This window comes from Cryptosporidium ryanae (assembly GCF_009792415.1).
Source record: "Cryptosporidium ryanae isolate 45019 chromosome Unknown contig_27, whole genome shotgun sequence".
In the NCBI taxonomy this organism is placed as follows: Eukaryota; Apicomplexa; class Conoidasida; order Eucoccidiorida; family Cryptosporidiidae; genus Cryptosporidium; species Cryptosporidium ryanae.
The window spans coordinates 1-23579 of NW_027125546.1; the positions used below are offsets into that span (position 1 = coordinate 1).

Below are 23579 nucleotides of genomic sequence, written 5' to 3' on the forward strand. Positions count from 1 at the left end.
CTCGCCTCTCCAGTTTTGCTTACATCCCAACCCTCATTTCCACCACCTCCTCCTCCCTTTCCGTCGCTCCCACTTATTACCTGGGCACGTAATTTAGCCAGTTTTGCCTTCAGTAGTCCCAAGTGAAAATTTGTTGCTTTGTTTTTCTGAGTTCTGGCCATCTCGGCCTCTATTTCAGCTATTTTTTGTAATAAACTCATTTTAAGCTAATTCACAAATTGACTCTCCTTTAGTTCTTGATTATGTGCTTGCTGTTTAATCGTCTAATTAATAGTATCTTTTGTCACCGTAAATACGCTAATGTACATATTATGTTCCTATATGTGTACGGAATGTATTCATATACTTGAAGTACTACCTTATCCAATTCTACCTTCTTTCTACCTCTATTTTATTTTACTGTTTCTGAACAAAATTTTCCTACTTTTAAGGTTTATATTATCACTATGTCAAACCTAAACAAATAATTGGCGCCAGAAATTATTTAATCCCTTTTACTGTGGGTTTTGTTTTCAGGTATCATTGTTTGATGTGATAACAATAAAATGAAAAAGGAGCAAGTATGGATTAAACAAAAAGTATCAGTTAGAAACAAACGAACTAATTATTAGCGAGGACTTAACAACATCTCTCTGGTTACGTTTTCTTCTGCTTTGTTTCTTTCTTCCCATTTTATTTCTCAGTCTATTTGTCTTAACTCATTTTTCAATTTGTTTTCACATTTTTGGATACTATTGAATTTTAAATAATATTTGGGTCAAATTTAAATAACAATAACATCAATGTAAACATCTGAATTATTACCGAAATAACTATAACTTTCGTTATTGATCCCTTAACATAGTGTTAATAGTGAGTATTAAGATTGTATTGTATTTATACTTACCCAAAATCTCGAGTGGATATTAGTTGCCTTTAAATAACAGAGTTCTTTTAGTTGATTATTTCAACACAAATTGCGTTTGATTTAGAGCAGGAGCGATATTGTAACAAATGAGTGAAAATAATGAATTAAAAAAATATAATGACGGTAAACATACCATATGTTAACTCTTTGATAATAAGTTTCTCTGATTTTGATTTCATCTTAGTTTTGCTTTTTCCTGAGTGTAATTTAATCTCATCAAATTGCAACCACGAAACAGGCGATAATAACGAGGCGTTATTTTCAACGTTATCACTCTAGTATTTTTTGAAATTTAAAATTAAAGTAAGTTAACATCTAATATTATCGGATAAACTTCATACATACCTCTTTTTCATTGTCTGTGTAAGACTCTTTTTCATATATAAGTATGTTTTCCTCTTCACTCATAGCATAGAAATAGTATCGAAAGAAAAAAGAATATTAACAAAAGTTAATAGCTATTAATCAATGCATTCACACATCTACTTTACTCAATTTTATTTAATTAACCAGTGCATGAAATTTGAAATAAAAGAATAATATGCATGCAGACATGCAATTCCGGTAAAGTGGGAAAATTGAAATATTGATTTAAAGTTCAATAAAATGCTAGCTTTAATAAATTGAGTAAATGAAGTAGTAAGACCAAAAGACATATCCGTTTGGAGTTTCACTAATAAATGAATCAAATATTTTTCGCTCAAATTTATAGTTATTTATTTTAAGCCAGTTTTTAATGTTTTCATTAAAATAAGAATGAATCACGAAATATGTCGGGAGTTTTGGACAAAGCTTTTTGTCAAATTTGTAATTTAAGCAATTTTTAAAGTCAACATTGTTATTTTTATTGCTGTTTTTAGTACTGAGAGTTGAAATATAAGGACTGACACAAGAAACGTCATTATGATTTTCAATAAACAGCTTTTGTAGGAACTCAGAGGTATTTTTATGTTTCCACAACAACTGATTCCAATTGTATTTATAACTATCATTGATCGGAGGAGAGCAATCTAAAAACCCTATCGGTATTTTTTTATTCAAATAGGAATATATGGGGTACATGTGACACTGAGAGATGAAGAAAATCGAATCCTCATTTTCATTCAAATCTTTTTTTCTAGAGAAATATCTAATAACATTCTCTCCGCCTCTCTGGTGAAATGTTGTGAAAAATAATGCAGGAATTGCTTGGATGATAAGTAGGTATTTGAATGTGGATGTATTAAATATTTTAGTCACACTGTATTTGTTTTGCTTTAAATATAGCAAATAATGAAGACCAATGCTATTAGTTATCATTATAAATGGAAAGTACGGAATTATAAAACGGTGTTCTTTGTGAGATGAAAGTGAAAAAGTAATTAATATAAAAAAGGTTGTAATTTGAAAAATACTGAATAGCTTATTTTTTTTAACAAATCTTGCTTTTAAAGACGCGTATATTCCAGATATAAACAAAGGAATATATGAAAAAAGAGTTACTAATGGAGTTTCGGTGAAAAAGTAAAGAATTGATTGTTTTCCGTAGTATTTACCAGGGTCCCCAATTAAATTAAACTTAACGAAATTAATGATTGGCACAGTTAATTTGTTGTAAAACCAATAATCTGTAACAATCATTACAATTACGGATATAATTGCAATTAATATGCATAAAATAACGAAAGTAGTAATTTTGTAAATACATGTCGATTTGTTTCTAGTAGATATTAATTGTTCGATAATAAACATCAAATAAAAATAAACCCAAAATTGAAGCGACGAACTTCTGATTAATACACTCATGGCTGAAAGTAAAACTCCTAATGAAATATTTTTAAAATACAAATATTCACTGTTAAAATACTTTTTATTTTCAGAATAGCAATAAATAGATTTGTAAATATAGTATGCGCTCCAGACATTAAAACAGCATTCAATACATTGCGAATACGTTCTACATATTGTGAAGAAGTAATACCAACTTGACATTGATAACAATAACGTAAATGTGTCCATTTTCAAATAATCAAACTTGTGTTCTAGTTCGGTTAAATAAGAATTTTCTTCTTCACAAATTACACTGCTGCTTGTACTAAGAGTTTCTACACACTTCTTACTCTCAATTGTATTGTAGTTATTTAGAATAAAGTAGGCTAATTTACTTGTGCCTATATCTGTCAAAGTTGCGAATACTGACTGATAAACCCTAGGAATTAAGTACAAAAAGCTCACATTATTTCCGAATAAGTGCTTAATCGGGTTTATTATAAATCTATAGCATACAGCAAACACGAGTGGGTGCAGTGCATTTCTTAAAGATATACAAGGCTCCCATTCCCATGTTAAATACCCGAACCCATTAACCATTTTATATGCAACCTCAAGTGATTGCCAGTACTCATCTGGATTGTATGTTGTTTGTATTATTATAGCATTAAATATTCTAAATGCCAATATCAATATGTATAAAAACATTATTATCCTATGATCAAAGCAGAAAGAAACTATTCAACCACAAATTATACAGTATCCTTCTGCTGAGTTTAATCCACATAATACTCATAAATTTATGTAAATATTTTTACTTGTACTTAAAAAATAATTTAAAAATAGTATAGGAATTAGTATTAAATCGAAATATGAATGAAAATGTAAGATAGTAGTTATAGCAGGTACAAGTAAAAATACGTTTGAAGAATAAATTTAAACAGTATTTCTCAATTATTTTAATATTTAAAAACTATTCATATTCAGTACAAATTGTTTTTAAATATTTAGGGAAAAAATGTAGAGGCTAACGGATACCCAATAATTAGAGGTTGCCGGTAGACGTAGAATTTTATTTTTTTCGGAAAATACCAAAAGTTATATGTACATGACATGAAATAATTTATTTAAACGCCATTAAACTATTATGAATAAAAGTGAACGATCCTATTTTAAACAACAAGTAATTCTCTATTTTAGAAGCTTTTATCCTTAATTAATTATTTACCTAAATCTTGTGTTGCAGTCAACACTGCCCACCCCCACATTATTGGGTGAATAGTTTTTTAACACAAATTAATTTAGAAAAAAAACACATGTTTTAGAATTTATTTAATCATTTAAATGAAAAATACGCTGTATTAGCGTCTCTAGTTGAGCTGTTTACATTTAGCTTGAAGTACTATTTCATCAGATATTTTCATTGCTAGTTTAGGGTGCTCGCTTTTCAATTTTATAAATGATTCGTCGTTAATAATTGAATCTAAGTTATTAGAAGCAAATTTAATGCAGTATATAAGCAGTTCATTTATGGACAATGTATGTGATATTCTGATAACATCACATACATTATCGATACTGACCATTTGTTTAATGTTATTAATGCACATGTTAAATAGTGAATTTATATTATATGAATCGGCAAGTATCATAATATTGCACAAAACATGAATGTCCGTTTCTTCAATAAATGAAGTATATAAGAAGTTAATTATAGATTTGAATTCCCTTTTTGGTATATGTGTAAGCACTACCTCTTTACCCAGAGACTCTGACATCCCGATTTTGAACATCGAATTAAAGTATTCACTTTGAGTGGATAGTATGCATTTGTGAGCGTAAAGTCTTTCATTGTTCTCCAATACAAAAACAATATCACTAAACTCTGGATTGTCAACTAAATTTGATAAATTATAAATCATAGGTAAAGATAAATTTTTAACGTGTTTTGAGTCAAAAAAGAGTCTTGTATCTAGTATAAATGAATCTGACTTCCATGAATGACCATCATATCCGCCAAAAATGAAGCATTTTCCCGAGTTCACACTTGTAATTGTGCTCCTTTGTCTTGAAGTCGGAATTGAGACATTGTTATCATTAATCTCAGTTCTTTTCTCCCACATAACATTAAAAGGCAACTCAGATACGTCCAGTATGTACAAATCATTTAATCTGTTTTTTCCATCATACCCTCCAAACATAACAACAGTAGAGTCGTCCACCAGAGTCATGCTATGACCTTTTCTGGAGGAGGGAGCTGTGCCATGTATATCTGGATAAATAAATTTGCTCTGTTCTGGAACATAAAACACAACATCAGATAGGTACTCCTTTCCAGTATGACCGCCGAATATCAATACGCCTTTATTACAAGTTATACTTGAATGGCCATTTCTAGGCTTTGGTATTCTTTCTGTTATTTCTATTTCGCTCCAAATCTTGTTATCCATATCGTAAACCCACAAATCATTGTAGCATCTGGTTCCATCATATCCACCAAACAGATATATCTTATTTTCTATTTTGCTTATTGTATGACAAGCTCTAGAAGATGGTCGTTTTCTATTGCTGCCATTAACCTCTAATTTTGTCCAGGTTCCAATGAGTTTTTCGTTCAGTTCACAGCAGGTCTCATATTTTTCGTAGCCATTACCCTCTAGTTCTGCTTTAGTTAACGTTTTAAATTCATACATGTCCTTAAGCCATCTTTTTCCATTGTGTCCTCCGTGTATAAGTAGAGAATTTCCGCCATAAACTGCAGAGGCGTGGTTGTTTCTTCTAGAAGGCCTTTCCTTTGAGGGAATTAGTTTTTGCCATTTCAGTGTCTGATTTATATATAGAACATAAAAATCATTTAGGGCTTCGCGACCGTTCCAACCTCCAAACAAAAAAAGCCTTCCACTAAGATGATCGCATGTGTGTGCGGCTCTTGGGGAAGGAGGGATTCCCATAATTTGAGGAATTGACCAGGGAGATACATTCCCAGGTCGATGCCTCTCAATTAAGCTTTCAGAGTCTTTTCTTCCATCTTCAAATCTAAGTATAACCTCTTTTGTCATTATATTTTAACTAAGCAGTTTGTCATTTGTCCTATAACCCAAATTCACGAAAAATAACACCAATGGTATCTCTGCCACTCAATTTTATGGTCAAATATTTTAAATTTATTTTTAGATTAGGTTATCCTCCCCACTCAAATCACCCTATATGCATCCAAAAATAAATTCATCACTTTATTTTGTGGGTAATAGTCAGGCGGGACTTGTCATATAAATGGCGCTACAACGCAATTCCTTCTTTGTGGGGGTAGATTCTAATATAATGCTTTGAGAGATTACCAAATAAAAAACTACAAGTTTGCGATTAAGATAGAATAAGTAAATATACAAATATATTATTTTTAAATCGCGTAAACATGTCTAGTGAAATATCTGACAAGTTTTTAGAATTCTTGAACAACACAGGATCGCCATATCATTCAGTGAAGGAGACAATAAGACTATTGAGAGAAAACGGATTTGAGAAACTAGGCGACAATGAAAGGGAGATTAAATTAGGAGGTAAATATTACTTAACATTCAACTACAGTACGGTTCTTGCATTTAAAGTAGGCGAACAGTTTAATTTGGAGGACGAAAGAAGTATGGTGGTTATTACGGGATCACATACGGACAGTCCCTGCTTGAGAATAAGACCAAACTCAATAGTTTGCAGTGAAGGTTATACGCAGTTAAGCGTATCTACATATGGAGGTGGTTTGTGGCACACATGGTTTGATAGGGGACTTGGAGTAGCAGGAAAAGTTGTGGACAATAAATGTAACGAATACCTTGTTCATATCAAAAGACCAATATGTGTAATACCAAACTTGGCAATTCACCTTACAACAGCAGATGAAAGAAATTCGTTTATATACGATAAAGAAAGACATCTACAACCAATATTGTCAACTACTGATAATACAGATAAATATGGTGAACAGTTGTTGTCACTACCTAGAAAACTTCTAGAAGATATATGCAGTGAGATTAATATTAAACCTCAGGACGTATCTTCGTTTGATTTATGCTTAATGGATTCAGTAGAGTCAAGGTATGCTGGGATAAACAATGAATTTATTGATTCACCAAGATTGGATAATTTAGGTGGTGTTTATTCATGTTTTAAAGCTCTAATAGATTCATGTGATGGGAATAAGACTGACTTACTAGTTTCAGTTGCTTTTGACCACGAAGAAGTAGGCAGTGTGTCTTTCTCTGGTGCTCAATCTGATTTTCTTAAACAGTCTTTAAATACAATTTTTGATCGAATTTCCAGATCAGGCGATCTCAAACAACAAAATAAAGGAGATATTAACTTTGACTTTTACAAAATTATGAAGAGATCTATTTTATTAAGTGTTGATATGGCTCATTCTGTACATCCTAATTATTCTGAAAGACATCAACCTAAATACAAACCGCAACCCAATAATGGAATTGTAATCAAAACAAATTTTAATCAGGCATATACAACAGATTGCACCACAAGGACTTTTCTGAAAACCATTGCAAATAATTTTAATATTAAAACACAAGATTTTTTAGTTAAAAATGGTTCTCCATGCGGTTCTACTATTGGACCGATTGTTGCCTCTAATATTGGAATTAGAACTGCTGATATCGGAGCATGCATGCTTGCAATGCATTCATGCAGAGAGTTTATGCATTCATCCGATATCTCTGATCTCCTGAATTTCATAAAAGTTTTCTATCTTTCTTGGTCTAAAGTTAAATTTGAATCTAAATTGCTTGAGTGACCGAATCACTATAGTTTAACGACAGTTGATACTTAACTTGTTTTTGTTTAAATTTACTTACGAAATTATTTTGTTTTCTTTATATTTACTCTTTATATAAATATTAATTATTTATGTTTTTAATTATAAATATGACAATCATACAAGTATAAGTGTCACATGGAGCAATTCACGATTTTTTGCGTTAGATTAGCCCACTGTAGTTCCAATACACGTAATTCTACAGTTGGATATCAAAATTAGTTCAACTGTTCCATTAAAGCCCTTTTTCCAACTTTGTCTTGTTTTTACTGCAACATAATTATTCGCTATTTTACATGCATACATGCATGCAATTAAAATTGAAATGGAACTAATACCTCCCGCCATGCTTAATTATCTGATAGTGGCACATTAAATATTTATTTATAAATAAAATAAATATATCTAATAATAATATAGATTAGCAAAGTAAAGAACAATTTTTTTTAATAAGTATTAAATTATATTATTTTCGTGTTTTCTATTTCATAGAAAGTTAATGAATATATTTTTTGGTGTCACATTTCTACAGTTGCGATTATAATTAATGTTGAATAGATTAGTTTAAGAATAATATAGGAAAAAAATTGGAAAATGAATAATGGGATAAGATTTAAAAATGATATTATTGAAGAACTTAAGTCTAGCAATATCCCGTTAAGCATAATATTAGGTGCAACAAATAGATCACCTCCTGGAATAAATATAAATAAAAGAAAAAGTATTGACAACAGTGAAATTAGTGATGACTGTGATAGTTCATGTCTGAACAAAAACACTATTAAGAAACGAGAAGACGAATATGTTTCGTACAATAAAGGAAGTAACATTTATGATGATAATTATTACATAAATAGCAGTAATTACAATGAAGCAAATAGTAGTGTAACTGGTTTAGGTTATGATAAAAGCACAAGTTTAAATTTACAAGTTCTGGATAGTTTAAGTTCAAGTAAAAGCAAAAAAATACCAAAGTTTAAACTTCCAATATATGATACATCATATAAAAAAGTGAACAGTTTAACAAATAGCGAAGTAAATGATGATTGTTTAACATTAAATGGAAACGAATATCCCAACTTTAAAGATGATGTAGTTAACAGTGATAAGAAAGTTGACTATCTCAATTACCACTATGTTTTTGATGATACTGGCTACAAATTAACTGAGCAAAATGAATTAAAAACCAGTATAATAGATGATAATAATGGTAATTTTTATTTAAGTAGAGATAACCAAGACAAAAAATTGATAGAAGAAATAAATAAAGAAAACACCGAATTAGCTATGAATATTATTAAGGAAATAAGTATAGGGTGTAGTAAATTTGGGGATAGAGACGATGAATTTAAGGTAGCTGATAATAATGTTGAGGAAATATCACTTGAATACAATACAGTCATTGAGAATAAGGATTTTGCGTTTCACAAAAAATATCGAGACGTAATTTATGAATATGAAAATTACTCATATAAATTATTTAATAAAAGCAAATTTAGCGATGTAAAAATAGCGGAAAGTGTATCTAATATGAAAATCACAGAAGGTGGTCAAGATATAATTAAGAACAAAATAAATATTAGTAATATAGATAGGTATATTCCAATCTCGTCCTCAAATTGCAAAGTGATACCAGTGGGAGAGTACGAGGATAAAGGTATAAAAATTGAGGAGATAATAGAAGTTAAAAACAGCGAAAGTGACAAAAACAGTGTGAATAGTGACATCAACTATTGTGTTGAATATAATAACGTATATACAACAGATAATGTCTATAGTAATGATAATTCAGACGTTAGGGATACTGATGGACTCAATATTGATGTTGATATAATGAACAACAGAGATAACGAGATAGACGTAACTAAAATATATGTCAATAAATATAAAAATAATCATAATTACAGTATATTTAAGAACGAAGAGGAATTTAATGAATTGTTTGATAAACTATGGATAGAAGCAGGTGAAGAAATAAGGGAGAATAAGGGAAATAGCATGAATGGTGAATTATTAAACCCAGTACCATTTAGATCCGATTTGCTTGAGGTTAGTAGCAAAAGGAAAATAAAAACTACAATACCACCAATAAAAGAGTTAGGTGGATGTTCAAATAATAAAATAAATCCGATAGGTTTATTAAGATCATTAAAAAATAAGAGTAGTTCAACCAATAATGATAATTATTATAAAGCAAATACATGTTACGGTAAAGAGGCAATTAATAATTATAAAGAAGAAATGAGTACAAGAGCACCATCTACCTTTTTATCAAACAATGAATTAACTACATGTGAGCCAAATAAAACATTCTCTTTATCTTCTTCTAACATTGTTTCAACTAAAATATCAAACACTGAAGTCGATTATCCTACATTTATATTCACAAAAAATAACAATAACAATCGTATTGGAAGGAGCAGTCAATTCGGAGTTAATATAAATGAATATAAAAGCTGCAATTCAGATGTTATTTCAAACAAACAGATCTTACTGGACGAGTTAAATGACAGTAAAATTAACAAATTTGAGAGTTTTTTAGTAATAAAAGATGAATACTACGAAAATAACTATAGTAATTTAAATGAATACGACCAAAAACAGAATGCCAGTGTCAATGATATTGTTGAAAAAAAGAGTGATTCTTATCAAATTTCAATGGATCAATTTGAAAAGGAAGACACAACTAGAACAAAAGATATAGAAGTAGATAGTTGTATAACAAAATTAGACCTGGAAAGGTACGATTATGGATTTAGCATAGATAGTATTAAAAAAATCAAGGATACTGAAAATATATACGATAATGGCAATGAAAAAATTAATTACGATAAAGACAATGATAAAAGTGACAATTTTTATGGGTTAGATAAAGAAAATCATATTGATGATAAATCCAATACTTTAACAAGCAGTAAAAGTAGTTTTATTGAAGATGAGGATCCCCACTTAACATTAAAAAAAACTAACGTGGAAACAAATGAAGAGGAAAACGTTTCAAGTACGAGAATAATGAATAGTTCAGTATTTACTGAGAAATACAGAAATTCATTCATGGCTTTCGATATAAAGAAACTGTTTTTATCGCCTAAAGTTGAATTTAATTACGGAACGAAAGTGACACCTCGAGATGAATACGAGGAAAAATACGACTGGAGTGAATCCATACGCTACTACAAAAATAGAGTATTTCCAATTATAAAAAACAAAAGAGTTAAGCTATCAGCAATATCGTCACTAATACTGATTTTATTTCTGTTATTTAATATAGTAATCCCCCTTTTAGTGATGAAAGTGGTGAATTACAAAAACATCAAGACTAGGATAGCGTCACATATGTTTTTGGTATTGACAAATCCACTATTAAACTACGCATCATTGTATCTTGTAAATTGCATCATATTCAACATAACAATTAAAAGAGTAATATCATTTTCTCAACTATTTTTCAATGATTACGTAAATTATTTAAACAGAATTGCAAACTTGGATGGTGAAAACGGAGAAGATCTCAATACCTATGAGGACGTGATGACAAGTGTATTTAACGAAGCTCTAAATTTATACATAGATAGTATAGTTTACGAGAGAAAACGTCTTAAATCAGAACTAAGTAAAATTATTTTTTTTTCAGACTTTATGGGAGTAATTCAAGTGACTTTAATAACCGCAATAGTATTGGTTTTTTCTTTAAATTTGTTTAGTATAGATGCAGAAAATTCAATTAGTAACTCAATAAGGCTGCTTTTGTTGAGTTCATTTCAAAACATATTATGCTGGTCGTTGCTGATTGCATACATTGCATACAAAACAAACAAAAAGTGGGAACTCGCTGAATTTTTATCATTAAGTGCCGAAGGTGACTCCTCGAGGTTTAGTTTATTTGAAAATTACATAGAAAACCATATAAAAGCAAGACAAATGCAGTTCTTGACATTCACCAGCTGGATTACGGAGTTTTTATTATTTAAAAATCACCTTAACAATATTAGTATAAAAAAGGACTCACTAAACATATCCTTGTACGAAATGGAGCAACATCTAAGAAAGTACAAAAAAGGAACAAAGGACGCTATTAGGGACACAAAAATCCTGTCTAGAATACACATTAGTGTTAAAGAATGCTGCAATGACATTTGGCAGTACGCATTTATTCACTACAATTCAACTCAAAAAACTATTTATATATCAGATTTTTCATTTAAAAAAAACAGGAATGCTCAAGGTTTTACAGAATCTCTAACAATTCCAACAAAAATGATTTCTATAGAATATATAAAATGCACAGATACACCTTGGCTTTATATTTATAACGAAACCAATTTTTCATTAAATGCTGATTATACAGATGGCATAATTGATTATTTGTTTAACAAGCAATTTTTAGTTAAAAATAGCAAAAGTGTTAAAAATGAAAGATTCAAGTGGAACATCAAAAATCTAATTAACAGCTTCAACTCCATTCAACTTTTATATCACAATAATGAAGGTGAACAAACATATAGTGACGGTAAAAGCGACAATCAGTGTGTTTACATATTAAATTGCAATTTTCCAAGAGAATTTATAGACGAAAAAAGAAACTGTATAAACTATATTTCTGGTGAATTTGTGAAGTTGCAAATAATGTGTTTCTCATTTGCTGATTTAATAAACATTTACAGAGTACTAAATTAATTTGTGGTTTGTTTCGTCTCAATGCAAAAATAAGAGCCCATCTGCGACTGCCGTACTCATTTTGATTTACAATAGTATGGCCAACCACTAAAATTTGTGGTAGTGTCTGAATTAATTGTAATACAAAACAAACAAGCAGTTGTTTTTAACTATTTTATAGCTTTTTTTTTTTGTGTGTGTGCTTATGGTCACTTGTACTTTTTATTAATTTTTAACATTAGGGAAAATTCTATATTGTGCCTAGATGTGTGTAAATTTAAGGCCCTACAAAAAATCATTAGTTTTCAATAACTGAATTTTAGTAGTTCATTTTCAATAGAAAAGTTCACGTAGGCTCATTTGCCTTCAACTTATATAGTTAAGTAAATACATGTAAATCTATCCGAGGGAAGTAAGACAGAAGATACAAAAAGTACAAGGGAGAGTCCAGTTGAAATATTCAAATCTTAGGGAAAATGAGAATCGGCGAAAGGAAAGTAATCAACAATACAAAGCTGATAATGAACGTATTTTCGTACTTGGAACTGGTGGACTTGGTTAAAATGAGGAGTATGAACGCAACATGCAAGATAATAAGTGACTATTACATTAAAATAAACATGAACAGAGACAAAATTAAGTACAAGGGCGTTTCCAAGTATAACTTAGGTAACAAAAATGAAATGGAAGAGAGTAGCAGCCCGAATCACACAGGAGACAGTTGCAGCTACAATTTAAAGAGCATTAATTGCAGCAACGAAAACGATAGATCCATAATAAGAATGAAGTTTTTGCAGTTGTGGAATACCTACTCAAATAAAAGTAGTATTGATAAAATAGACTACAACGACAGTAAATTGGTCGACCTCATAAAGGTAGTTATTTATCTTATTTCAAACATTAAGGACAATAACGACTGTAATTTAATATTCAATCAGTTTAGCTTTGGTTCTGAATTATATAGAATACTTGACAGTGTTAAGTGTGAATTCGAGTTGATAAATGCAAATACTGCGAGTTTAAACGGCAATTACGAGAGTAAGGACGGCAGCCAAAAGTGCAATTACATTAAAGAGTTTTTTAAAAATGAAACATTATGGAAGTGCATTGCAATTTTATCAGGCTACAATCTGTCAAATGCCGAGTTGGTGAACAATGAAAACGGTAATGTAATAGACTACTATCTTTGGCCAGAGAAAACGAGTGAGCCGGTACAATGCATGATAACATACAATGCAATCGATTTAATTTTGTTTAAGTTAAACAACATCAGTAACATAAACAAGAACATTCATAAACAGATTTATTCTTTAATTAACAAAAGCAAGTCGGCCGAGTTGAATTTTTACAACAACAGTGGAGTTATTGTCAACAAAAGAAACATTAATATATCAAGCAATGATAACGTATTTAACAGTTTTGAGCTTAGCAATGGGTTCTTTGACACGAGTTCTAGAGACTATTCGAATTCACTAGGCGAGAACTCGTCCATAAATGATGAGGTGTTTTGCAATTTGGTTATTTGGACGCTGAACATAATCAAAATGCAAAAACAGTTGCCACTCATTAAAAAAAAAGCCTCTAATTCAAATGAAGAGTACGACTTTCCTCCATTTCCCTCAGGGTGCCTTAATAACAGGCATGCATTAGTTAAAAACTCCGATTTTTCGAATGATGATTTATTTAAAAATAATGATGTTATAAAGCAAAATAGCAACGCCTTTTCAAAATGCAATTGTTTTAGGTACAAAACTGGAAATAGCAAAAGCGAAGCAAAGCTCGAAGACAACCTTAATGCTCTGAACATATCTGAAAGGAAATCGTGGCCATGTTACAACAGCAACTACAGCAGTTGTTCTTATGATGAATGCAAACAACTTCCCGAAACAGTGAGCAAACTTTGTGGCGTCGTTAAAACTCAAGAAAGCCTTTTGTCAGATCTGAAGCTGATCTTAAGAACCATGAAAAGGCGGTGACTAGTGGATATACACATAACTTGATCAGTAATACACCAAAAAGTTCTTCAGAGAACTGGGTAGCAGTTTAAGCGAGTAAGTCCTTAACATTTCTATGACTCTTTCTCTGTATTTTGAGCTGAATCCCTTGAACATGTAGCCGACGAAGGCGTGCTTTATTATCTTTACATTTATATAAATAAACTCCCTTCTAACTATCCTATAATACAGTAATCCGCTTGGCACATTCTCGTATTCATTTATCAAATTAAATTCGCTATTGCAAAATTCGCCTCGGATAAATAAGTGGTGATTAATGCTATTTCTATACTCAGCATCCCTCCATTTGTGCAAAAAGTTGCAGTTTCTATTCTTGTCCTTGCCTTTTTCATCTAAATATAAAGGTGCATTTCCCGACAGTATGCTTCTAAATACATCCGCATTCAGGTTCACCAAGTAGTTCTTGAACATGTTTTCTATAGTTTTGTGTGAATTTATTAATACGTTCACATCTCCTATAAACAAGTCTATATTCGGATACAACACTATATACGGCAAATCGTAGTATATTAATATGCTTTGCAGTACCTTTTGGTGCTTTATGCACCACTTGCATCCAAGCAGAAGCGATTCTGACCTCTCCTTCTGAATTTCGTCTCCGTTAATTTCCTCCACCCACAAGTCATTAATCCAGTGATTCACAAAGCTCTCCCTAGACAACAATTCGTAGTTGGTTTTACATGCTTTAAACAGCTTTTTAATTAACTTCTCCCTTATAACGCTTTCACTCTTCTGACCAGCGTATCTCCTGCCTCTTCCGTAACTGTTGTACCTTTCATACCTGTATTCATTTGCATCCTCGGTCCCAGTGCCGCCGTCAACCCCGTCGTCGAGGCTCCTCCCACTGCCAAAAGCGTGGACGTCCAGATCATCGTCCATCAGTGTCTCCTCATACAAGTCGTTATTCATTATAGACACCAAGCTCTCGCACTCCTTGTTGCATACTCCGCAGGTTTTTTGGCAAAAGTGAAACACCTTGAAGTTATAAGGTAGTGCTGTGTTGTGCGGAAGTTGTGTATTGCAGTCTATGAAGTTAAAGTCGTTTATCTTATAGTCAACAAGCAAGTCCTTGCAGTTGAAGTGTGTGTTGTAGTAATCCCTAAACAAATTGTTGTAGTCAATGCACTGTCCCGAATATGCAGACTCTTCTATTGTCGAAACAATATTAAGTGGCGCCAACGAGATTCTACCAAAAAATGTTACATCCAATGATGACAGAGGGATGTACACATTAAAGTCTGACAGCAAAAATGCCAATATCGGCCGTAGGTCCGGCACACACGACTGTTTTATGTCAGAAAAGAACACTTGCGTTGTTTCTGTATTCCACCTCACTGAATTTGAATAATCCAGTATCACAATGTCGTCCGGATGCATGCCCAATTTACCTTTTTTTATCATTATTGACGACGGGCTCATGTTACAGTGTATTATTCCCTTTTTCAGCAATTCTACATAGACATGTGATATGGAGTTGTATTGCGACAACAACAAACTGAAGTAAAAGTCGTCCCTGTCTGCGTCCTTTTTACCCAAATAGTCGTGTAACTCCTTGTATATTACGCCTTTTTTAAGCACCATCCTGTCCTGAAATTTATGGTCGTTCTGGATCTTTATATCGTCTACGTCCTTATATATTCCCTGGTAAAACTCCTGTAAGGATATGCCGTCGAAGTAACCTATTACTAACCATCCTGTATTGTTGCAATTTGGGTCTATTAATTTTGGCATGTATTTGTAATTCGAATCCTGCAAGTACTTCATTATCTCGCCCTCTTCCTTGTCTACCTTTGTATTCAAGTAGCTGGTATTCGCTTCGTCGTTTTCTTGTATCCTTATACTACTCAGTCCCTCTTCTTCTGTGTTATTCAACTTTAGTGTATTCAACCCGACTGATCTTTTGAGCACCACTTTCTCTTTTACAACCACACCGTTCTCCTCCACTATATAGTCTGCTAAATACAGTAGCGATGAGTGGTATCGGGTTTTCTCCTTTCTTTTATTTAATATAACGGGATTTAGCGATACACAGTTTTTAAATCTACTCAACAATTCGTTATTACACGGAGACTCCATATAAGTTATGCTGCCCTCTTCACTCCCATTTGTGTCATCGTCTGCGTCGGACACAACCTCAACGCTCGCATTACCCTCTGCTTTACTCGCATATTTAAGCACGAAAAATATAATCACGAGTATGAATGCCTGTACTTTATGGTTTATCCCGCATCCTACACACAGCATTTTTCTCAACCTCACTCTTCCGAATACTGCGCTATCAGGTACTGGAAACAATAGCCATATATTTCTGTAATCAAAGAAAGTTATATTGTTAAACCTGGCTTCTCTCCCCGATTCTAGCCGTGCTTTCTAGTATTTTCTATCTCCCAAGCGCTTTCTATAGTGCCTTCTTAGAATAATAAAAACTCCTAACCTGGTCTTCTCAAATATGAGACATATGTATAATAAACCTCTCTTACTAAACACAAATTAAAAGCAAAAAGCAACATCAAAACATGCTTATCCTGCTAATTCTCGCTCCCCTCCATCTGGGTACATTTCTCCTTTATAAATTAATTTGAAAATCGAGGCGCCAAAACTTAGAGATCATTTTATGTGTTTCCTGAATCTTGTATTTATCCCATTTTTATGAGATATCAGAACTGTCGAATTTTGCAACCGTGTTGTTTTCACCATAATGTCTGTTCCCGTCAGAACCATTGCGTTCTTTTTAATTTCACCTTTATTCGATACATGATTTTGATTTAACGAAATGCAATTTTCTCATTCAAACAAAATTTAGAGTGTCCCATTGCTCTTTAAAGTCGAAGATATTTGTTTGCACTATATACAACGCCTTTGTAATTCCGCTTCAGTCATTCATCACGAGACTGGAACACTTGTCTTTGTTGCTGTTGTGGTTTTCGTGAAAACACTTGAATTCGAACCTTGCTTAAAAAGCAACTCTTATGTTCAGGTTACTTATTCTTCTTTTTTGTATTAAAATTCAGTTTAATTCGGGCTTTTAGACCCGACTTGGGTTTAACATAACATAGCATCAAGGTTGTGTGTAAATAATAGTGTTTCCGCCTTATTAGTCAATGCATTATCACGTTTGGCTACAACTTTACGTGAAAGATAATGTTAACTTCAAAAAATCTCTGTATTGTTGATACCAGCTAGCTTCCACTCGGTTTGACTCCTTTCTGTACGTGCAAGTCGTCCATTCACCTCTTTTCAAGAGTAGGAACGTTTCACAAATACAAAACGGTGAGTAGACGATTAAATTGCAGATTTCTTGGAATTTTCTCTCTTTATTCAAACTCGGACATTTAGCGAAGACGATAAATAGTGAGACTATAATCCTCAGTTTCAATATGGTCGGATACAGAATAAGATTTAAAATTAAAACTAAGTAAGCAATTTGTCGCATAATTTAGTGTTTATCCGAATAAAGTAACAGAATAAACGACACATCTTACAAATCATGATTTTTGATCGTATTCATCTGGTGTATAACACTTCATTGTTAAAGAGTGTATTTTTTCATATACGTCACCAATGGATTCATTTACTAACCTTTGTCTTTCGAGTAACTTTTTCCCTAAAAACGACTCGGACACTATCGTGGCTTTAAACATGTATCCACAATTGCAATTGCTAACATCAATCACTTCAAGAAAGCTTGGATTAAGAGAAGTTTTGATTCTGTCTGTCACTACCTCTTGAATGCTCATAATAGTACAGCAGGTGTGGACAACAACATAAACATATGTGAATTAAAAGGTGTATGGCGATGTATAAAACAGATGCTGTATAATAAAACGTTAAGTTCACTTAACCCACTTGAGAAGAAGGAAAAATCTCTCAATTAGAATTGAAATTAATATGATTAAAAATATGTGAAGCCCGTGTTCAATATAGTTAAATGGCTATTTATAAAAGGCAATTAAATTCTGAAGAATAATTTCCGAATTAGATGCCATTTATCAAGACAAATTAAATGCGCCCAATACCCGGTCTCTGGATGCGAAATGTATTCTTTAAATTATTTACAATTTTAACTGTATATTTTGCAAAATAGCGTCTGTAAAGCAGATTTATTGTGAAAGTGATAGAACCAGGAGTATATCTGATACATGTTAGTTGAATAAACAATTAAGATAGTAACACTCTCAACCAATAAATTCAAAGAATGGACAACACATCAGATTTAGCTGATAGCATGGAATATTCGTTTTCAGGCAATGAACTTGATTACGAAGAAGAGGTTAGTTGGATAGAATGGTTCTGTTCACTAAAAAAGAGTGAATTCTTCATAGAGGTAGATGAAGAATATATAATTGATGATTTTAATTTAACGGGGCTAAGTGAACACGTAATGTACTACGACGATGCGTTAGACATGATATTAGACAGGATAGATGACGGATTTAGTGAAGATGAAATTGGAGCAATAGAATCGTCTGCCCAGTTGTTGTATGGATTGATTCACGCAAGGTATATAATGACGTCAAAAGGAATGCACTTAATGTCAGAAAAATATCAAATACAAAAATACGGATTGTGTCCAAACGTTTCGTGCAATAATTCTCCACTGCTACCCATAGGATTAAGTGACTTACCAAATGTAAATAGCTGCAAAGTATTCTGTCCTTCGTGCAATGAAGTTTACACACCTAAATCTGCAAGACTCTCATCTTTAGACGGAGCTTTCTTCGGCACCAGTTTTGCTCCTCTATTCACTTTGCAGTTCGGTATTTCAAATTCTAAAGGAAACCCCTGTCAGTACTACGTTCCAAGAATATACGGGTTTGCCGTATACAAGAACAAAAGAGACATGCTTGCGGAGGAGAACGAGGAAGATGATCCAGAAACAAAGGATTCTTACAAAAACTCTAATAACGATGTCAACAAAAGCAAATTTATCGAACAAAAAAAAGTACACTCTCTCAGATAAATCTATCTACCGGAAAGTGTATCAGTAACGACCCGACCCTAAGACGCTATAAACATGTTTACTCATAACAAATACGGTATACAGCTCTTGAGTAGTCTTTATGTTGTTCTTTATGTACTCACTCATTCAAACAAGCTAGTGAATATCTACTAAAAAACTAATTTTGTATATAAAGTAGTTTATATCAATAAGCGAGAAACATATTTTTTCTCGAGTGCATTGGCGCCTCTTTCTTTCTATTTCTCATACTTACTGATTTTTAAGCCAGCACAAACAGAGGAATATTATACATATATATACATATACATGTATACGCGATACATTGTCCAGCACTAAATATAAAAAGACTACAATAGAAGTGCTTTATTCCTGAATTTCTTTTTTTACTTGTGTGAAATCTACTTAAACAAGATACAACGTTAGAATAATACACAATAGAATAGGCCAATAGGACCTACATATACTATTGGGGACTTATTATCTATCGAAAGACACTCATTAAATTTTGGTGATTTTGGTTATTATGAGGCAGAACTAGTTTTTAGTAATCAACATCACATACAAAACAGGACGAAAGTAGGAGGATATTGGTTACATTACACATCGCATATAAATAATATCTGATATATGTACATGAGGAATACATACATCCTTGTGTCTTGACTGTTGTACAAGTGTAAGTCAGCTGTTTTATATAAACATAAAAATGAACGGCAGATATTTTCCTAAAAATGAGTTGGACGACTATGAGAACTTGGATTTACAACGAGCACTAGTGGATTCCTTGAAGGACTACAATGCAGGAATTAACTCCAATATAAACAACGATACCTCAAGTGAGAAGACAGTAGAATCTGAATTGATGAGTTCACCAAAAATAAATGACTTATTGGATTACTTGAATTCAAAAAAAAACGAGTTTATGAACATAATATTACATGGTAGCAACAAAAGCAGCGAAGATATTCAATATATTAAAAATATAATATGGAATGATAATATAAGCAGTATTAGCAATGGAAAGAAGCATTATTTTGTCAATAACATATGTTTTAAAAATAAATATAATTGTGAAAACGATTTGGAGTTGAGAATGTTGCCATATGCAAATTCCGCTAGATTAATAGAGACGGTATTTGGTAGAGGAGGCAATTTACTGTCTCAAAAAGAGGATATACATAGATGGGTGAATCATACACTAAAATTTAAATTTGGTCAGTGTTTAAAAGTTAGTAGCAGCAATGACAATGGTTTCAGTGGACTGCTGTTAATAGACAACTACATTACAAATATGAACAACTGTCTAATACAACAAGGAGGTGGTCCATGTGGTATATTGTCATCCCTGAACGGTTTAATAATAATGCAATTAATATTTAATCAAAAAAGAATAAAGAACGAGACAAATTTAGTTCATTATTTGAATAATATATCAGAACAAAACTGTTTTGAATCATTAATAGAATCTATATGTATAATATTGTTTCAATCTGCTCATAATAGTAAATACAGAATAATCCAATTCAATAATGTAGACATAAATTCATTAGAATTTCAATTATATTATGTTGAATATGACAACATCATGGACGTATATAACTACTATAGTAAGAGACTTTGTGAAAATATATTCAACACAAAGGGATCTTTGTTTTCACTGCTACTAACAATAATAGAATCTAGAACTATAGATAAGGTGAAAGATGACATGGACGACCAGTCGAATCCATTGATAGGTTTATATGGCCAGTGCAATCAAGAACTAGTAAATTTGTGTTTAACAGGAAATTCTGTATCTAACGTTTTTGACGGAATTAAAACACTAGATGGTTCAAGTGATTCATTTGTGCTTAAAGGTATACAAAAAAAATCAATAATAGGTTACCTAACAGAGCATGAAGCACTAGGATACTGTTCAGTTGGTTTAAATTATAAATATCCGTTATTTCCAATATGGATTATATGTAACAAAAATCACTACAAGTGTTGTTTTACATTCAATTATACTGAATGTATATTATCTCCGTATCAAGAATTAACGCAGAAAATGGAAAAGTCGTTTCAAAAATATGATTCAGATAACTCAGGATTTATATTAGAGCACCAAATCCAACCCTATTTAATTGATGTTAATATGCAAGAATATTTATATGAGATTAATAAAATTTCGGAAAATGGGATAGTTTTGTGGAACGACTTGAGAGAGTACATTTTAAATAGCAAGAGAATTTATAAAGACAATAATTATGGCAAATTTAGACTTTGGACCACTGTTTATTTATTTGACGGACAAACTGAAAATTCTATTAAAATAATTAAATCAACTATATTTAATTTAGAAAACTTTGATATTGTAAAAGGCGTATATAATAAATACAGTAACAGTGTAACAAATATTAATCACAATTCAAATAGTGCAAAAATAGCAGAAGAGATTGACATTATATCTATTTTACAGACAAGATGGAGCAGAGACACAATTATTGAAACAGAGTTATCTATAATAAAGTTATAGAGGGAACAATATATTGATTAAACCTAATAAATGGATAAACAAGTATTTATAAGTCTATATGTTTTTCAATTCATTAGGTACAATGTTATTAGTTGAAATAAGGAATTTTTTTAAATCGGAATACAAACCTGAATCTTCTGGAGTAACAAAAGAGATTGCGATCCCATTTTTTCCAGCCCTACCAGTTCTACCTATTCTGTGAGTGTAAGTTTCAATTGTTTTTGGAAGATCGTAGTTAATTACGAGATTGACATTAGATATATCAATTCCACGTCCTGCGACATCTGTGGATACCAATATGTCATATATCCCACTCTTAAATTGATTTAAATTATTTTCCCTAGTTTCTTGCATCTTACCACCGTGCAGAGAAATAGCTCTAAATCCATGTGATGTTATTTCTCTACATATAATATCAACCATTTTTTTTTGATTTAGAAATATCATTATAGGAGGTGTAGATAATTCCTTGTTATTTAATGTGTTTATGAGTGTTGGTTTTTTCTTATTCTCCGGGATGAAGTTTAATATTTGTTGTATAGACTTCTTACCTACGCCTATGTCACCAATAGTTACGTTTATAGGTGAATTCAAGTACTTTTTTGCAATAGTTTCAAGCTCTTTTTGCATTGTTGCACTAAACATATGTGTAACCCTTTTATTTTTAATTGGTGGCATTTGATCAAGGATATAATTTAGTGGTTCTTGAAAACCTAAATCAATCATTCTATCTGCCTCATCTAGTACTAGGTAAAAACATTGCGATAAAACAGTAAATGCCTTTTCTAAACAGTCTTTCATTCTTCCAGGAGTAGCTATAATTATTTCAACGCCTTTTCTAAGCGTGAAGGCTTGCTGCTCTATATTTCTTCCACCTACTATAGACAATGTTCTTATGTTAAGTGAATAACTTACATTAGTAGACGTTAATTTCTGTGCTTCTTCTTCTATTTGAAGTGCAAGTTCCCTAGCAGGTGCTAATATAAGGCCGTATGGCCCGTTTTGAGAAGTATTATGATCAATTCTCGGAAATTTAGATACGTAATTCAACAGTGGTACCAAAAATGCCACTGTTTTCCCACTCCCTGTTTCTGCTATACCTATCATATCTCTTCCAGATATGCCTATTGGAATGCATTGCATTTGTATTGGCGTTGGTTTGTCGTATTTAATATTCCTCACGAGACTTTTATTTACGCCTATATATATACAGTCGTCCCAATTTCTTATTGGATTAACTACGTTAAGTCCCTTCACATTTATTGAATTGTCTTCCCTAAATATTTTCCAGTCCCTTTCTGTCATTTGGTCATATTTTAACTCCATTTTATCCACTACAAAAATTTCATTATCCGAACCTAACAATCTTTTATAAGACCTGCTCTCATCTCCACTTAAACTCCTTGTTTTGTTCTCCCTGCATTCATATTCTTTAGCCATATATAAATCGCCGCTTCTTCTTTGTTTCTTCCTCTGAAGCTTATCTATATCTAGTCTGTTCTTGTACAAATCATTTGACTCAAATCTAGTTGTATCCTCGCTATTGCTCCATTCGAATTTTAACACATTTTTTTGTCTCTTTCTAACATGATCCTCGCCTCTTTCACAGTTCACACTATCTAACCCCGAATCCTCCACTCTTTTCTCAGAGACACCTAACAAACCTTCACCATTCTCGCCTGGGTAATTGGCCTCTTCATATCTATCTAGTCTCTTTAAACCTGGGATTCTCAACATTATTTCTTACACACTTAATCCCACCCTTGTTGGCATAGTAATTCATTTTTTGACACAAACACGACCGCACTCTTTCTTGTTCAAGTTTTGAAGCGGTTGGTTTGAGCGCCAAACTAATTCTGTACTAGTGAACAGTTTCTTGTGCAACAAAGGAATGCATAAAGAGGAAGTTGCCGCTATAAAAGGGGTAAAATGCATGTGAGGAACTTTAAAAGTGCTTA

The 23579-nt window shown here is 32.0% G+C and overlaps 12 protein-coding genes across 12 annotated transcripts; 5 read left to right on the forward strand and 7 right to left on the reverse strand.

Annotated features, from left to right (window-relative positions):
- Positions 1–23: 23 nt before the first annotated feature.
- On the reverse strand, positions 24–200 carry FG386_001675 (DRG-like OBG family GTpase fused to an RNA binding domain TGS domain; the record flags this gene model as incomplete). Its single annotated transcript, XM_067341068.1, has 1 exon — positions 24–200. A coding segment is annotated over one exon (177 nt), but the record flags the coding sequence as incomplete, so codon positions are not given.
- Positions 201–763: 563 nt separating this feature from the next.
- FG386_001686 (uncharacterized protein) lies at positions 764–1315 on the reverse strand (the record flags this gene model as incomplete). Its single annotated transcript, XM_067341079.1, has 3 exons — positions 764–834; positions 1041–1182; positions 1253–1315. 3 exons carry the CDS (start codon positions 1313–1315, stop codon positions 764–766), a joined length of 276 nt encoding a protein of 91 aa, XP_067196887.1.
- Positions 1316–1522: 207 nt separating this feature from the next.
- On the reverse strand, positions 1523–3364 carry FG386_001697 (dolichyl-phosphate-mannose-glycolipid alpha-mannosyltransferase involved in GPI anchor biosynthesis; the record flags this gene model as incomplete). The annotated part of the gene is made up of 1 exon (XM_067341090.1): positions 1523–3364. One exon carries the CDS (start codon positions 3362–3364, stop codon positions 1523–1525), a length of 1842 nt encoding a protein of 613 aa, XP_067196898.1.
- Positions 3365–4026: 662 nt separating this feature from the next.
- On the reverse strand, positions 4027–5715 carry FG386_001708 (uncharacterized protein; the record flags this gene model as incomplete). Its single annotated transcript, XM_067341101.1, has 1 exon — positions 4027–5715. One exon carries the CDS (start codon positions 5713–5715, stop codon positions 4027–4029), a length of 1689 nt encoding a protein of 562 aa, XP_067196909.1.
- Positions 5716–6071: 356 nt separating this feature from the next.
- Positions 6072–7454, forward strand: FG386_001719 (aspartyl aminopeptidase; the record flags this gene model as incomplete). Its single annotated transcript, XM_067341112.1, has 1 exon — positions 6072–7454. The coding sequence occupies one exon, from the start codon at positions 6072–6074 to the stop codon at positions 7452–7454; it is 1383 nt and encodes a 460-aa protein (XP_067196920.1).
- A 615-nt stretch (positions 7455–8069) lies between these two features.
- On the forward strand, positions 8070–12152 carry FG386_001730 (uncharacterized protein; the record flags this gene model as incomplete). The annotated part of the gene is made up of 1 exon (XM_067341123.1): positions 8070–12152. The coding sequence occupies one exon, from the start codon at positions 8070–8072 to the stop codon at positions 12150–12152; it is 4083 nt and encodes a 1360-aa protein (XP_067196931.1).
- Positions 12153–12607: 455 nt separating this feature from the next.
- On the forward strand, positions 12608–14107 carry FG386_001741 (uncharacterized protein; the record flags this gene model as incomplete). The annotated part of the gene is made up of 1 exon (XM_067341134.1): positions 12608–14107. The coding sequence occupies one exon, from the start codon at positions 12608–12610 to the stop codon at positions 14105–14107; it is 1500 nt and encodes a 499-aa protein (XP_067196942.1).
- Positions 14108–14131: 24 nt separating this feature from the next.
- FG386_001751 (uncharacterized protein) lies at positions 14132–16390 on the reverse strand (the record flags this gene model as incomplete). The annotated part of the gene is made up of 1 exon (XM_067341144.1): positions 14132–16390. One exon carries the CDS (start codon positions 16388–16390, stop codon positions 14132–14134), a length of 2259 nt encoding a protein of 752 aa, XP_067196952.1.
- Positions 16391–17631: 1241 nt separating this feature from the next.
- Positions 17632–17883, reverse strand: FG386_001752 (uncharacterized protein; the record flags this gene model as incomplete). Its single annotated transcript, XM_067341145.1, has 1 exon — positions 17632–17883. One exon carries the CDS (start codon positions 17881–17883, stop codon positions 17632–17634), a length of 252 nt encoding a protein of 83 aa, XP_067196953.1.
- Positions 17884–18341: 458 nt separating this feature from the next.
- On the forward strand, positions 18342–19106 carry FG386_001676 (uncharacterized protein; the record flags this gene model as incomplete). The annotated part of the gene is made up of 1 exon (XM_067341069.1): positions 18342–19106. One exon carries the CDS (start codon positions 18342–18344, stop codon positions 19104–19106), a length of 765 nt encoding a protein of 254 aa, XP_067196877.1.
- A 706-nt stretch (positions 19107–19812) lies between these two features.
- On the forward strand, positions 19813–21621 carry FG386_001677 (UIM domain and EF hand containing protein that also has a conserved domain between; the record flags this gene model as incomplete). The annotated part of the gene is made up of 1 exon (XM_067341070.1): positions 19813–21621. One exon carries the CDS (start codon positions 19813–19815, stop codon positions 21619–21621), a length of 1809 nt encoding a protein of 602 aa, XP_067196878.1.
- A 54-nt stretch (positions 21622–21675) lies between these two features.
- Positions 21676–23358, reverse strand: FG386_001678 (U5 snRNP 100 kD protein; the record flags this gene model as incomplete). Its single annotated transcript, XM_067341071.1, has 1 exon — positions 21676–23358. One exon carries the CDS (start codon positions 23356–23358, stop codon positions 21676–21678), a length of 1683 nt encoding a protein of 560 aa, XP_067196879.1.
- Positions 23359–23579: the final 221 nt, after the last annotated feature.